This window comes from Mixophyes fleayi, chromosome 6 (assembly GCF_038048845.1).
Source record: "Mixophyes fleayi isolate aMixFle1 chromosome 6, aMixFle1.hap1, whole genome shotgun sequence".
NCBI classification, from domain to species: Eukaryota; Metazoa; Chordata; class Amphibia; order Anura; family Limnodynastidae; genus Mixophyes; species Mixophyes fleayi.
Window position 1 is genome coordinate 84,956,315 of NC_134407.1, and position 16,302 is coordinate 84,972,616.

Genomic DNA, 16,302 nt, shown 5'->3' on the forward strand with positions numbered 1-16,302 from the left:
TTAGTGAGCAATACAGTCTGCATTGAACACTAGTTACATGGGGCTGTGGTGTCAGATTATACTATTTTTGTATAACAATTTCCATATACCATGTGTAAAACCATGCCCACTTTAGATAAATCAGGACCACATGATTTGGCAAAAAAATGCATTACTTATTTGTTTGAATCTTCTGACGTCGTTAAGCAGTCAGTTATTTTGTGTTGTGTAAAGCATTCTTGTATTATGTAAAGCATTCTTAATATAGTTTAGGAAACATATAACACGCCGCTCCGCACTGTAATATCATTGCTCAGTGTTGTACTCAGCGCTCCTGCTGCGATCTGACAATGGTTGCTGTAGTGACCGGATTGTTGACCACAAGTACAGCGAGAAGTAGGCTGGATAACATGCCGGAGAAGGCCCTGGTCATCGTGCGATTCGGCCCATATCTGACCGGCAACGGTGTGGTGGAGAGCCGGGTGTCACGGCTGCAGGGAATGAGAGGTAATTGGAGAGGAGTGAGTAATATATGTGTTCACCTGTTCATTTTTGGGATAGAGCCACTTCCATTATTTCGCTACAAAACGCAGCTTTAGGTGTTTATATTGAACTTCTGAAAAACTAAATAGAGGTCTAGGAGATCCCAGCTAAGAAATAATAATCGGGACAAATCTAGACATGATTGATTGCGCTGCACGATTGTACGCTGTGGTTGGTTGTGACCATGAGATGGGAACATGAGGTAAGCCGATGCCCAATCAAAGCGGACACAATTATATACTTTCATAGACAGACCTTTAGATAGAAATGGCCATAAATCACATATACATTTGAATGAGCCTATGAAGTTTGTTTAGCAATACGTTTATACAATTCGTTTGTTAAATTAAAAGCCAAAATAGACTTTAGGAGGCAATTAAGAATTTATGCTCACAGGACAACATATAAAAGTAGTTACTGCATAGAATGAAAAAACTTGTATACTTTGGCTTAATATTTGTGGTACGCACTTATTTATGTGTACATTACTTGTTTATGTTGCTTCAGAGTGCAAGTATTCCATATTTTCTGCCTTGCAGCAATTGAATTATAATTTTGTACCTTTCTTAACCTTGGTGGTTAATTTTTAAATTAACTATATTATTTTTTCATATACAAGTGCCACTTTACACAGGGGATGAGCTGTGCAGCATCCTGCGTTGTGTCGTCCTCTGCTCTCTTTTACCCATACTCCTCTGCCTGCACTCTGTCCACTTTATTCACAATGTCCTTTTTGATCAGCTACACTTTCTTTTAATGTCAATTCATTGTTTTTACCTACCTAACTGAGTACTGCTATAATATCATGAAAGCTCATCCTTTTCTAAAGTCATAGGCAATTTAGCAGCAAAGTGTCTCTGGGAGGTTCTTGAGACACTTTACAGCAGAGATTTTGACAGAAATTTCCACTCATTTTTCCTCCATAGAGGTGCGAGGAAAAATGAGCAGAGATTCCTACCGTAATCACCGGCAATTGAATTCCCCTAGGGTGAGAATCAACTCAAATTCAAGTGCCACCGAAGCCTCGCGTGATGAGACTCTGCAGAAATGTCTGGCCTCAAACCTCTGCTCACATTTTCTGACAGATCAGGTTCCTTGGAGCAAACAGACAGGTCTGAAGGGATACAGTAGTCAGGTGAGGCCATTTTAGTGTCCTGATGCTCATTGGGATTGGTGATCTTTTTGGGTCCATACACCCTGATATTTGCAAATAATTAGTGCTATAACAAATTAATTAACCAGCAATATCACACAGTGTATGGGTTCCTTTGGTGAAATTTTATATCTGCTTACAGGTTAAAAACATTTAATCAGGTTCCGCTAGTAGAGAAAGAGAAATGGGACACTGCAAGGATTTACTTACAGTCTATTAACCATCCTGTGGTCTGTCTCAAAGGAGGTTATTGTAATGGTTATCTTAATGCAGCAAGTAAAAAAAACAATACATACAAGGTAAAAGCACTTAATTGTTACTTGCAATTCAGAACTCCATAACTGACATATCTCAAGACATAACTGATAAGACAATGCATATCGGATTAAGTGCAAGCTATCTTAAATTACAGAATCAATCATTTAAACATCTAATAAAGTCTCCTGTGTTTAAAACTCCTGTACTAGTGCTTTATTGACTTACATGCTGGTCAGTTAAAATTAACCCCTTGATTACTATAGGTAGATCGTGCCTTTATATGTTAGTGTCTAGACCAATTTCAACATATTCAGCTGAGTAAAATTTTTGGTTGCAGGAAAATTAAGGGAATTTAAACATTGACAACTTTCTTGCCGCAAAATTGTTATTTATCTAGTTGGTAGATCTAATAACACTTACAATTACAATATTTGTCTTTCAAAGACAAATATTGTAACTCCTATAAAAATGTTTGTGGCAGCTTACTATGATGTGAGCAAACTGGCCTGAATGCCCTGCAAGCATCTGGATCATTGATCTCAGTACAGGGACATCGCTGCTGTTCACATGAGCAGTAGTGTAAACCACAGTGCAGCCCAAAACCCTGTAAAACTTACTGTTCAGAGCACACATCACGTTCCGTTTGGAACAGCGAGGGGCTTGTGTGCAGTTGGATGCATTTACATCCCCAACATTAGCAGGAAAGGTGCACAAATGAAAAAGCGCATTTATATACATATGTTCAGTTGACGCATCTCAAGATGCATCCAGCTATACAACACTGTGCCAGGTTTATATAAGGATGAACAAATGTGTATTTTTATACCTCACCATAGCATACAGATATCATAGAGATATGGTTTGACAATGTTAGTGATAAACGTGGCATTACCCTATTTGTATTTTAAATTCAGTTAAATACAAACATTTGTTGTTTTCCACTTCAAAATCAAAACGGACTGTTTCTTTGCTGCTGCAGTCCAAATGGAAATATCAATTAATCGATGTGAACAGATGGCAGCGTCTTCATATAGTATAGCAGACAATCTTCAATCACCCAATCAGAAAATTCCCATTTGAAGTATAAAGAGACTCACATCGTCCACCAACTGCTTTTGGTGGTCTCTGCTCCTTCCATTGTCTATCACTCAGTCTGAGGATGCCACTTGTCTCCATTACCCTGAACACTTCATGACACAGCCCCTGTAATATGCGGCCATAACCTCGCTTAAACAAATACACACGTGGTCAGGTCATTGCTCCACACAAGATCAGACATATTCATCAGTACACTATTATGTGCTGCTTTGAACACTATGATGATCTGATTACACGTCGTTAGATGGTCATGTACTTTAGACACACTGACAAACAGGAGTTAACAAAAAGGTGCTTTGTCCATAGTGAAACACACCCTAAAAAACATCTGTATTACCAACAAAAATATTGTGAAAATATAGACTTTTTGTGCAAAAAAAGTTATTTAAGTAAAATAGTAATTAACTACAAATTTCTACAAGTTATATTTAAACATGAATGTAAAGTGATACATTTTTATGAATGTGTTCCTATAACCACCAACCAGGTGTAGTTATGCCCACTTTGGAGCCTCCATAGAAGTGTCCCCAAGAAGTTGCTGTGCTGAGGCCCAAAATTCCTCTTGGCGTCCCTACGTGCGCCTAACAAGGAGCAGGCTGGGCTGGGGCGCATCTGCCCCGTGGGTCGGTCCCATAGTGGGCTACCTTTGGCTGGGTCACTGGGCCACCTGCAATTTTTCCCTTTAAAATGGTCCTAATAGGCTGCTGAGTTGAGTCGAGTCATGCCCTCCTGGCTAAAATTTGCCAGCCCTCCCTTGCATCTAACAGCAATTGCTTATTTTATGCTATTCTGGCTAAACACTCATCTGAACAATTATTTACATTTTTCCACCCCTAAGAAGTCATTGGAAGATCGCGCTGCTATCTTGTTACCAGTCTCTCTTTAAATCACAAGTACAATACTTCTGGTTTGTTAGTCTTTCATTTCAGCCAGTCACCAGTAATCTACTCTTGCAGATCAGAAAGGCAAGCATTTATTATTCATGCGGGTTCCCCAGGTCCTATTTTAAAAGACTTGTAGAGCTGAATGTCACCAGTTTAAGATTAGAGGCTTTGATCGTGATGTTGGATTAAATTTCCCATTGACAATATATATACAGCAACAGCATTTCAAATTTTGTTCTCTAACTTTCAAAAAAGAATCGAATTAGCTACATACAAACCAATAAACTGTTTTAGGCTCCATATTAATTTTTTTATGGTCATCTGTTTCTAACACAGTGGAAATCAAAGAGGATTATGATTAAATACTTTTCTCTAGTCATCTTTAGATTGCTCAATACACATTTGAAATGCTGATATTATCATAAAACAATAACGGAAGAGTTATTTGGTACTACCAAGTAATGATTATTAATTTAGTGTTTGTCAGGCATTAAAAGTACTTATATTTATAGTCAGACATTACCATACAAAAACATTGGTTTCTAATTTCTATATTTCCAGAATGTCTAAAACATTTCATGGGCCCACAAAAGGAAAAATATTCTGTGCTTGAGAAATTCTAGAAACACAAGTAATACAAGATAATAATCAAAACTGTACACATATATACATTTTGGCATAGTTACAACACCTTTTAACCATTGCATATTTTTTTCAGAGAAAGCTGGTGGGGTAAGATATAGCAGCTGTAAAAGTATATCTGTAACGGTATTCTGATAGTTAGCCTTTACTACAGGAAACAGACTCTTTTTAACACAATGTAGAGTTTTACATTACATTACATTTTACATTATTTGATACCTATTTGTGTCAGGTGCAGGGGTGCCAAGAGGGGGGTGAGATGGGCTGAAGTACAGGGACCTTTGTCAGCCTAGGGGCCCGGGCCTCATTGTATCAGGCACACACTTATGGTGGCCAACCCTTTTGTGGAGGCCACTATAACATGCAGACCCCAAAATCGCTGGGGGTTTTACAGTCCAGGTTCCCCAAATCTCAGGTGGCTTTTGTGACAATACTGGGGACACCTTCTGGCTCATTATCCATACTGACTGTCTGGGAATGTACCCTATGATCAAAGGAGATATCTCCCATACCAAGGCAGCAAGACTGGGCTTATGCTTCAACCTATTCCCTGCACTCGTACTGCTTATTTGGGTAAAGAGTCTCATAAGTAGGCAAATGTCATTGAATATGGAACATGTGTTCATTTAACCAAAATATACCAAAAAGACTATAGCACTTTTATTGAAAGGTTATTCAATAACAGTACAATACCATGTTATAATATAAAAAAGGGAAAAAGACACATACACACCATACATAGTCCTGTAGATGGATGTTTCACTCGCTTTGACGATCAAACTGTGCAGAGACTAACAGAGATCTAGGAATCCATTTGAAGTCCCATGAAGCTTCATGATTCTTCCTGCTCACTTTATGTCTGCTCTGGTTTCCATAGTTGTGGGCTCTTGGTATCAGGGAGAAGTAGCCTCCTTGGATGTTCAAATTGGTGGTCCTTATCTACCGGTGGTTGTCAATAAAGGCTTCCCAAAGCCTGGAAATAAAGGGCATGAAACTTGTTCAACAAAAGGAAATAATTATTATTGTTTATTTGTTTAGTGCCACCATATTACAATGTCTTCCAGATATTATTGAAACGTACACATCAATCCCTACCCCATTGGGATTTATAGTCTAAATTCCCTATCCACATACACTATTATCCATTTTTTAAAGTAGTTAATCAACCTACCAATATGTCTTGTGGCAGTAAACCCGAGCACCTCCAGGAAACCCACACAAACATAAGGAAAACATAAAAGCTCTGCACAGAAGACCCGATTCATGTTTGGATGCAACTTTCACACAAGTTGTGTTTAAAAAAAAGTACGGAACTTAAATGTAGTTCCGACCGTATTCAGATCAAAGTGGATCTCAAGATGTGTCTCGAACGGGTGTAAGTATGCTCTGCATAAATGGTACTTGCACAAGCGTATGTGAAATATAAGGTCACATTAACAACTATTAACGGTATAATAATAAACCCTCAGCACGCCCTTAGTGTACATAGCCTACATTAGTCTGCCCCCTTCCTCCCACGTTCCGCCCCTCAAGACATTTGTGTTCAGACATGAATTGTATGCAATGGCATTCATTTTCGTAAGGTCCACTTCTGAGCATACACAGAGCTATTTCACGCAAGATTTGCTATGCAAATGGACGTATGTCCGAACATAAGTCAGGCCCAGTCATATCATCGCTATAGATAGGGTGCAGTGGTGGCCCCATTCCAAAGATAATCCAGGACTGCTTTTTTTATGTCCTCTGGCGCTCAGAGCTTGCCAGCACTTCTGATCCAGGGTAGCCGATCACTACAGCATGGCGTCCCAGTACCTGCAGTGGCGGGGGTTGGCGTCTGCCGTACTTACCGCTGACATGGGTCAATGAAAGTTCTTGGTGGGATCGTTACCTCAGGATTGGTTATAGCTTTTTTAAGAAATATATAACATATAGATGTAATTTTTACAAATAAAACATTATTAGCATTCATAGCAAGGAGAGGGGGCTCTAGGTGAGCTTAACCTTTTTAACAGTGCATGATTAACCACTCTCAACATGGCTTTACAATACAGGCCCCTAAAATCTCTAGTGGTGTAACAGTTCAGACCCCTAAAATGTCTGGTTTCTTTATAATGTAGAGCACTCGAAATCTCTAGTGGCTTTACTATGCAGACCCTAGATCTTTGGTGGGTTTATAATGCAAACCCACCCCTTTAAATTATTGGTGACAAAATCAGACCCCAGATTTATGGTGGAATCCCTAATTAATTATTTATGTCACCTGTGGTGCCATGCTGTCTCCCTGCACGCTAGACACAGGTTTAACTGTTCTACAACAATGTCATAACCAGTGGACAGCTTCCTGCACTCTGATTGGTAGATAGTTCCAACCATTTACCAATCAGTGTGTGAAGAGTTGTCTACTGGTTATGTCAGCATATCCAGTAACTATGCGGCCACACAATTCATGGCTGTGCTGACAGGGAGACAATATTCCCATACCTGAGAGTTTGATCTGCCTGCCTCTAGCCCACCAAATGCAGCCATGGACAATGTGGCCGAAGGTCATCCTGCCCAAATGATGCCGACCACTTTAGCTCATCTCTATTGGTAGTTTAATTTTGCAAAGTGTATACAATTTTACGCCAACCTCAAAGCCACACAGACATACGTAGCTTTAGATACCATACTGCAATAAATTAGGAATGTGGTTCTCATAGAAAGATCACCTAAACAATGGTAGGCCCCGGCTTAAAGCATCCCTGACAAATAAGTAACATCACCCACATTCATATATGTGATAGTTACAGGCTAGGTGACAGTAGCAACATGTTCTCTACTAGAGTTTGGGATCCTCCATAATAGGATTGAAAAGCTCAGTATGCTTAGTAGAAAGCTCAGTGGGGAGCTGTGGTCTGTCCTGTTGGTGAAAAAGAGCTGAGAGAACAGTTGGAGAAGGACCTGTGTTTTGCACATAAAACTAGTCACTGACCCAAAGGCTAATACTTTTGAGGCTAATCCTGTTACAATGCCCAAAGCCTAATTATATATATCCCCTAATGTATTTCCATCATTCTTGATGGTTGTGTATATGTCTAATATTGCTGTGGACGAAGATTATTAAAAGCAAGACTGACTGACGCTGAGCAGTACTGTTTAGGAGCCCACCCTAGACCGTTTATACTCTTAGACATGCCAGTCATTTCTAGATTTACTCCAGGCCTGATTTTAAAAGTCATGCACTAGTAGATAGATGTAGCCTCAGCCTTTTAAAACAGCATAGTTTAACCTATCAAACTTTTGCTGGCACCCTTTGGAAAATTACCTTGTTAATTAGGAGACTTGCTGAGATGCGGTCTGCACAATTCGCTTCAGAAGTTATATTAAAATCCTGCAATCATATTTTCACAGTTTGCTCTCATTTTCAAGAGCTAATTAAATGATGAGGAGTGGACACATGCCAATGTTACAAAGGGACAAAGAGTGACAAAGTGATTAGATGAATTAGAAAGGTGTATTTATATTTTAATTTCATTTTTAATATGTTATTGATTATACCAATGATTATTTTATTTTCATATATTTATAACAATATGTTTTATGTTAGAACTTGCAACACTATACCAATATTTTGTTACTTGCTAAATAAGCATTATGTAAATATAATAGTCCTAGGAGAAATACATTTAATTCTAAACTTATAGTACTACAATAACAATTTAATATATGGTTTATTAAATTATGAAATTGTTGCACAGTTAACAGATATTTCTATTTATAGTATAATACTGACTGGCACCAAAATACATGCATTTCCAAGGTGTTTTAATCTGGGGGTGACATTAGAGCCCATTGTTTCTAATGGCACCATGGCCACTCTTGTTCGTTCTGCGGTCTGGAGTGTTGTATTTGTTTTGTGGAACAAGGGGATTTTTTTTTGGGACACTCACTGTTTCATTGTGTGCATTCAATGCATTGAAGTCAATGGAGTATTCTATATTGACCTCTCCAAATACAAGTACAAGTGCTTGCTAACCAGCACATGTCAAACATTTTCACATTTGACATGTGGTCTGACTGGCATTTGAACTTACCTTGTCCAAACACCAGTGAATACCTGGCCTAAAGCATAGACAAAGACAGTCAGAAGTTAGAAAGTAAATTGTATGCATTGGAGAGTTGGCTAAAAAGATGATTGGGTGGCCATTTTTTTTTCATAGAATCAATACAGTGCAGAGCTATCATTCAAGCTTCTATGCAGACATGTCACTGAATAAAATCAATGTATGTGTTATTTTACTATGAATTTAAAGTTTATTACAGAGATTTAATCACAGCCATTCTTTCAAGACGGCTTGGGAAAAATATTGGATCATAATACTGTGGAACTCTTTGCTTATGTTCTGTTTTATTATTATGATTTATTTGAAACACTATAACACCAACATTGTCCATGGCAGAGTACTTTGCAAAGAAAGGGACAATTCACACATTCAATATTAAGGGATCTATATAATCAAAAGAGAAAGGATGGGCGATATTACAATGACTGCTTGGGGAATGCTTTAAAATCCTGTTGTTCTGAACATGGGTCTTTACATTAACCTCTAAACTTGCCATCTTGATAAGTATCTAAGATATGATTTAAACAAATGGGCTGCTAATGGCTTGTTTCTTACTTGTGTATTGCGTGGACAATAATCAACATCAGTTCAAGCGGAACCATACCCAAAATAAGAATACAAATATTATAACATTTTGCTGACAAGTAACTGCCATTATGGCCTCTGTCAAAGTGTAGCAGTACTGGTTTGTAGGACAGAAGTGTTTTACTTTGTTTTAGAAAAAAAAGTAATGGAAAAGAGTTTAAGTCATATTTGCCAACTCTACCGGATTGTCCAGGAGACTCATGAATTTTCCTGCATTCTGCCCACTTGCTAGTGAAGTGGGCAGAATGTGAGCCTCACTGATGCAATTTGCACAGAATAGAGTCATTTTGGCCCCACCCCGTGATAAACTGTGGATTTCATCATGATGGTGGGGCCAAAGTGATGCAATTGACCGTGACCCGCCTCCTTCCGCCCTCTCACCACATACCCCTTCTGGGATCTCTCAGAGATAAAAAAATTAAAGTTGGTTTAAATATGATGACAATATACTGATAATGATGATGATAATAATAATAATAATAATAATAATAATAATAATAATAATAATAACTTATTGTGTTTCAGGTCAATGACTTGAATGAATGTGTGAATGTTTTTTTTTGGTTTTTTTTTTAATCAATAATTTTTATTAAGGTTTTAAAAGGAAGGGAGGGGTACAGAAATTTGAAAAAGGGGGTGTGGGGTACACAGTAGGGAGCAGACATAACAATGTATATCACACCATACAACATATGCACAAAAACACGTCAACAATATCTTACCAAGTTGGGAGAAGAAACAAAGTGTTAAGGCTTAGGTCAAGGTTGGAGGTAGATCAGGAGGGGTCGGAGTAAGGAGGTTATGTGATTTCAGGGGGTGGATTAATCTAGAATCTTCGCCATCCATTGTAAATTCGTGCCAAGCCATCCACTGAACAATTTTAGAAGACGAAGACATAGAGTAAGGAGCATCTGATGTCTCCATTTAAAAACTAAAGTGAATCTTTGTAATAACTTTGTGGAGGGAAGGGGGTAATGGCTGTTTCCATAGTTGCCCAATTGCCGCCCTAGTGGCTACCAAAATATGGCCCCAAATATATCTGTAGTGATTGTTTAGGGTATTGATGAAAGAGAGCAGCAAGAGGTGTCAGGGTTAAGTAGAAGTAACTTTCTGCGCAATGTCGAATACATCATGCCATAAAGGCTGAATACTAGGGTACGACCAAAACACATGTATGAGATCCACTACAGCTCCACAATTGCGCCAACATAGCTTAGATTGGTTAGGCCATGTCTTCTGTAGACAGGCCAGGGTAAGGTAAGTACGATATAACAATTTATATAACATTTGCACATGGTTAGTACATTTAGATACAGTAGACAAATTGCTATATATAATTTCCCACTGAGCCGGGGAAAGGAAGGTATTGAGATCCTTTTCCCACTTAGTTTGGGAAGTGTGCTTAGGAATCATAGATAAAGTGGAAAGGTGTTTATACCAGAAAGTAATTCCACCCTTATTGTTACCCTTAGTCAGTTTGGAGTAGAGAAGAGAAGGGGGTGGGTGAAGTGGTCCATTATGACGGTGGAGGACCACGATCCAATGGCTCAGCCGCAAGTACTTATAAAAATCTTTAGATGAGAGGGCAAACGTATCTTGTAGCTGTGCAAAAGAGCAGAGGCCCCCAGGGCTAAACAGGTGCACTAGAGGTGAGAGGCCCACCTGGATCCAGCTGGAAATGTCAGAATCAGGAAGGAATGTAGACACAGTAAGGAGAGAAATATTACTAGTTGGGAGAATAACTTCTGTAGAGTTCTGTCCCAAACTCTCAGAGCAACTACTATAGAGTTTAAGGGTTCAAGCGGGTGGGGCCGCAGATGTTTGGGGAGCCAAATCAAATCTGCAATTGGGCACGTATTAAAAGAACCCTTTCCAAACCCACCCAGGGTTTATGGGAGGTCGTGAGAGACCAGTCTCTAATTTGAGATAGGATGCAAGCTTCTTGATATCTGGTCAAATCAGGTAAAGCTAAACCCCCCTGTTTTTTGGACAACGTCATACGAGCACAAGACAACCTAGATGGACGGCCTTTCCAAATGTATCAGAGCATGGATGTATGGAATGTAGACATGTACTTTTGTGGGAGAATATAGGGAATAGTTCAGAATAAATACATAAGTTTGGGGAGAAGCATCCTTTTAAAGGCTGCTACTCGACCCAGCTATGACACCTCAAATGTCATCTATGAGGTAGAGAGCTTATAAAGTTAAGTTAATAACGGAGGGTAGATGACCTCAAACACGTCTGAGAACTTCACAGGGACGTGGATTCCTAAGTATGAGATCGCTTTCTCCTTCCATATATATTTAAATCTAGCCTTCAAGCGAGCTAAAGAAGCTGGCGGTATATGAAATGGCAATGTTTCAGTCTTTGTTGTATTAAGTTTGTAATAAAAATCCTGAGTATACCTATTCAGTATGATGTGTAGCGAATCAAGTGAAGACTCTGGCTCTGAAATAAAAAATAAGATGTCATCTGCAAACAAGCATAGGCTGTGGGAGGCGGCCCCGAGGGTAAGGCCTTTGCAGGACTCTGATCTACCGAAAAGGTCCGCTAGAGGCTCAATTGACAATACATAGATAAGGGGTGATAAAGGACATCACCTGTCTAGTCCCATTGGTAATGGGGAATGCGTCAGATAGAAACCCGTTGCTCAAAACCTTGGCAGACAGGCCGCGATAGAACGCCATAATCGTCTGTAAGATTACCCCCTGGAACCCAAATTTGATGAAAACCTTTTTCATAAAGTCCCAATGCAATCTGCCAAATTCCTTCTCTGCATCCAGAGAAAGCAATAGCAGCTCAGTGCAGTTTCTTGAGACGTATTCAACAAGGTTTAGTAGTCTTCTCGTGTTGTCTGACGCCTGGTGTCCCAACATGAATCCTACTTGATCAGGGTGTATGAGAGATGGAAGGATGAGGGCTATCCTATTGGCGATCAATTTTGTGTAGATCTTAGAATCCATGTTCAAAAGAGCAATCGGCCTATAATTATGACATTCTGTCGCATTCTTCTCCGGTTTCGGAATTGTTACAATCCAAGCCTCCAACATCTCCTCAGGGAACCCACCACAGCCTGTGCCTTCATTGAAAAAAGTGACTAATATGGGGACAAGATCTTTCTGAAAGATGGTGTAAAAGTCATTAATATAACCGTCTGGGCCAGGAGCTTTTCCTTTCGGAAGATTTTTAATAACATCTCTCACCTCTCTAGAGGTACATGGGCTATTTAAGGTTTGAAGTGTGTCTGCATCTAGAAATGGGAGTTGTAAGTGTTGGAGGAAGTCGTGGTTGTCAGTCGGGGAGGGCTGCGGGATGCTAGGATCATCTTTAAAATTATAAAGGCCTGCATAGTATTTTGCGAACAAATTAGCAATAACCCCGGGGTTCAAAAATTTTAATCCACTGGGACCAGAGAGATGTCGGATGCGGTTTCTAGCTTCTTGTCCTCTATGTTTCCATGTCAACATGCGCCCTGCCTTATTTCCGTTGTATAAAACTTATGATGAAGACGTGAGAGAGCCGCCTGGGTACGTGACATGAGAAGCTGCTGAAGTTGATGTCTAAGCTGAACCAACTCATTTTTTAGTGTAATAGAGGGTTTGGTTTTGTTGTTGTTTTCTAAAGCTACAATTTTAGTTTGTGAATGCTTGTTTTTACATTGATTTCAAATGTAACCAATCGTTTCTTTATGTTTGAGCATTGTCATGAAACATGGTGAATTAGATAATATTTGTTTTATGGAAGCATATTCTTTCTGTTCGTATAGAGAACAGATCCCTGCCTACTCACCTGACATTATAATGTAAGACATTCATCTTCAAGATAGAAAGTAAATGCACTTTAGTGTGTGGTTTCTTTCTTGACTAAAACAGCTACAGTATAATCTAATAACATTCTGCTGCAACTGATATACCATTGGATTTTTCTTACCAATATTGAAAACCAACCCTGTTATTTCCTTAGCTCTATCATACAACCACCTATATTATTAATAGAAGTAATGTAAGTTACAGCACTTAATGTTTGCCTCCTGTGGCATATGGTTTTCTGAATAACAAATGACTCAGTCATTAGTAAACACTAATGAATTGAGAGTTAACACCTAACTAGTGTGTTTTCATTTGAAAAAATCAGAAACTACAGCGAAGGCAGAGACGGACTATTTGGTTTTAATATACTTTTTAACTAATGCAACTGAATGGATTGATTGTAAAAATCACTAATATTACTGCACTGACATATTGTATTACAATGATTCTGTTAACAGCTGTACTGGCTTCAGATGGACACAGTGTTATCTTGGAAGAAATATCAGATCGGGACATTGTGGAGCTTACAGTGAATGGAGAAACTGTATTTAACTGTAACATCAAGGATCTTGACTTTGGTAAGGAAATAAAGTTGTTTCAGTATATCATGTCCAAAACACTTAAAATGATTTATAGTAGAATACATGAACTGGTCTTCATGGTTAGAAAAGCAGAACATAATAAGGCTGATTTAGGAATTGCAATAAAATGTGGACTAGCATTACTTTATTTGAGTTCACCTACATGTCTGCCTTGCCCATTTCAGGGTGCAATCTTATTTCCAGTTGTTGGATCAGCCTTGTGTAATGAAATAGGGGTGTTAGATTATGTATTAAAGGTTAAACCTACCTAGGGGTAGTGAGGTGTCGCTCCCATTTTGATAAAATGGAACTGTGTGGACCCATCACCTACTAGAGGTGTGTAGTATGAACGTGTGGTTAGAGTACAACCAGCTATCCAGGGTGACCTAGCTGAAAGTGGGGACTTCTGGCCTTTTGCCTTCTTGGGCTTAGTGGCAGAATAAGGAACTAAGACCCTAGAGTATGCAGTTTGAAACAGTAGGCTACTACAGATTCATAGGGGTATATTTACAAAACTTTGATTCTAGTTATCATTTATTTAGTGCATTCTACAAAATGACAGTTTAGAATCTGATTGATTGTTATAGGCAATATGTCCACTTTTTCAAACCTACAGTTTAGTAAATATACCCCATAATGTCAAATCATACTACATGGAATTACCTAGGAACATTCTACCTGCAAAAAATTGAGCAGTTTTACCACACTAGCCCTTTCTGCTTAGCTGTTTGCATATTGACCCCACCATGACATTTATGGGCATACATACACATTGTGGCACAATTAGGAGCAAGGTTTTAAAAAAAAATATTTTCCCTATGGGCTAATACAGGAATGAAGATTTCTGGATTTAGAAGGCTAAAAAAATGGTAAACCAGGGCTGTGGGGTTGTTCTCATTTAAGTAAGAGTGATATAAAAATGTGTGTGTAGCTTCTTTTACTTTTACGTACTATTATAGAACAACATATTTCCTGGCTGCCATGCTGGCACATAGTACTTACAATAGTACTTTATCTAATTTTAGATAACAGTTACCCTGGCACTCACCTCCCGAGAGGTGCCAGGATATCCAACACAGGGCAGATGATTATTTATTACATACCCTTCTATGAAATGAAGAATGTAGATGAATTGAAGCTTTTTTGATTGCACATTACTTTATGTGAATGTAATTATATTTCTCACCCTGCTCCTAAGCAACATGAGTTTTGCACATCGTTAGGTAGTGTTTGGTGGATGTGTAAGGTTGCAGGAATCCGCAGCATTCTGCTCCGAGGATACTTTGTCAGTGTATCATGAAAATCAGTGGAGAACGCTGTTCTCTTTTCCCACCATAGGGAGTCACAGTCAAAATGCTGCATACAGCACCCGTTTGACATGGGTAGGGTACATAATTGCGACAGTGTAAATGTCAGCAATTAATCTGCTGGCATGAAAATATCGGCAGGCGAAATGACGACACTTTCATTATACTGACAGGCTGACAATGTCTACAGTGTGATTGGCAACATACACATTGTCGCCAATCAAAATGGCGACATTAAAAGAGCAATGCCTGCTGGTCCGCCGGCTATACCCAGCGGCAATGGTCGCCAATCACACTGAAGACATTGCCAGCCTGTCAGTATAATGTTGGCATTTAGCCTGCTGACATTTTCATGGCGGCAGGTTAAGTGCCAATATTTCCAGTGTCGCAATTATGACCATCGTTTGACACTAACCTTGTAAACGTGTTTAATGACTTATCCATGACATGTTGCTATTTTCTCTGTTGTAGGAGGTGATGGAAAGTTGGACCCACTTTGTGAACAAGCAAGACAAGCTGTCCTACAAGCCTACTAATTCATTTGTAACCTTATATTTCCAGTCTACCTTTGTAATACGTTTCTTTCCAGTAAATGTGTTAGGTATTGTACACTAGAATTGTGAATAAACTGGAAGCCTGGAGACTTGGTGTTGTGGTGTGATTGCTATTTTTGGTGAAAGGTGCCTAGGGATTACTACATGATTGTGGCTATGAACAAATCTGTAATGTGGTATTATCTATTGTAGAATCGGTATTAATTAAAATGTTTTTTTTCCGCATTATGATACACATAGAAGATATTTTAAAAATAGTTTCTTAAAGTATCCATATATCCATCCCGTTACGAACATAAATCTGGTCATTGTCAAAATTCAAATTTCACTAACTAATGGATGCACTTATCCTATTTATTAAGCCATCATGACCATCTAGACACTAAGGGGCATATTTAATTGTTGGCGTTTTCTGCCGCGGAAAAAGTATTACCGTTATTACGGTAATACTAAGCCGGATTTCAGCCCGCAGCTCCCTGAGCCGCGAGCTGAAATCCAGCATGAAATGTACCGTAATAACGGTATTTACGCGCTCTATTACCGTAATGACGTAATAGTGGGAGCGCCGCGTTACTTTAGGCAGTAACACCAACAAATGAATATGCCCCTAAGTGCTCTATATACTTACGGCGACATAGGGCTCAATTGTTAGAGCAGAGAAGCACCATATTCAAAATACATATAATACAGTAAATCTCTTATCTCGTAAATCTTGTATCTCTTGCACTAAAAAAGTGTAGAGCTGGCTTCCACCATTTCAGAGGTGATAGAGGATATAGGCACAGGGATGTGGGGAGTAGAGG

The 16,302-nt window shown here is 39.0% G+C and overlaps 1 protein-coding gene across 1 annotated transcript; it reads left to right on the forward strand.

Moving 5' to 3' along the window:
- Positions 1-301: 301 nt before the first annotated feature.
- C6H10orf53 (chromosome 6 C10orf53 homolog) lies at positions 302-15,578 on the forward strand. The gene is made up of 3 exons (XM_075215244.1): positions 302-486; positions 13,516-13,635; positions 15,417-15,578. Exons 1-3 carry the CDS (start codon positions 330-332, stop codon positions 15,479-15,481), a joined length of 342 nt encoding a protein of 113 aa, XP_075071345.1. The 5' UTR covers positions 302-329; the 3' UTR covers positions 15,482-15,578.
- The last annotated feature ends 724 nt before the right edge of the window (positions 15,579-16,302 follow it).

Excerpts from the sequence above, each read along its gene's own strand:
- C6H10orf53 (XM_075215244.1), top strand. The coding sequence starts at position 330 with ATGGTTGCTGTAGTGACCGGATTGTTGACCACAAGTACAGCGAGAAGT. Across the intron at positions 487-13,515 it reads ACGGCTGCAGGGAATGAGAG|CTGTACTGGCTTCAGATGGA; the intron begins GTAATTGGAGAG and ends TTCTGTTAACAG. Across the intron at positions 13,636-15,416 it reads CATCAAGGATCTTGACTTTG|GAGGTGATGGAAAGTTGGAC; the intron begins GTAAGGAAATAA and ends TCTCTGTTGTAG.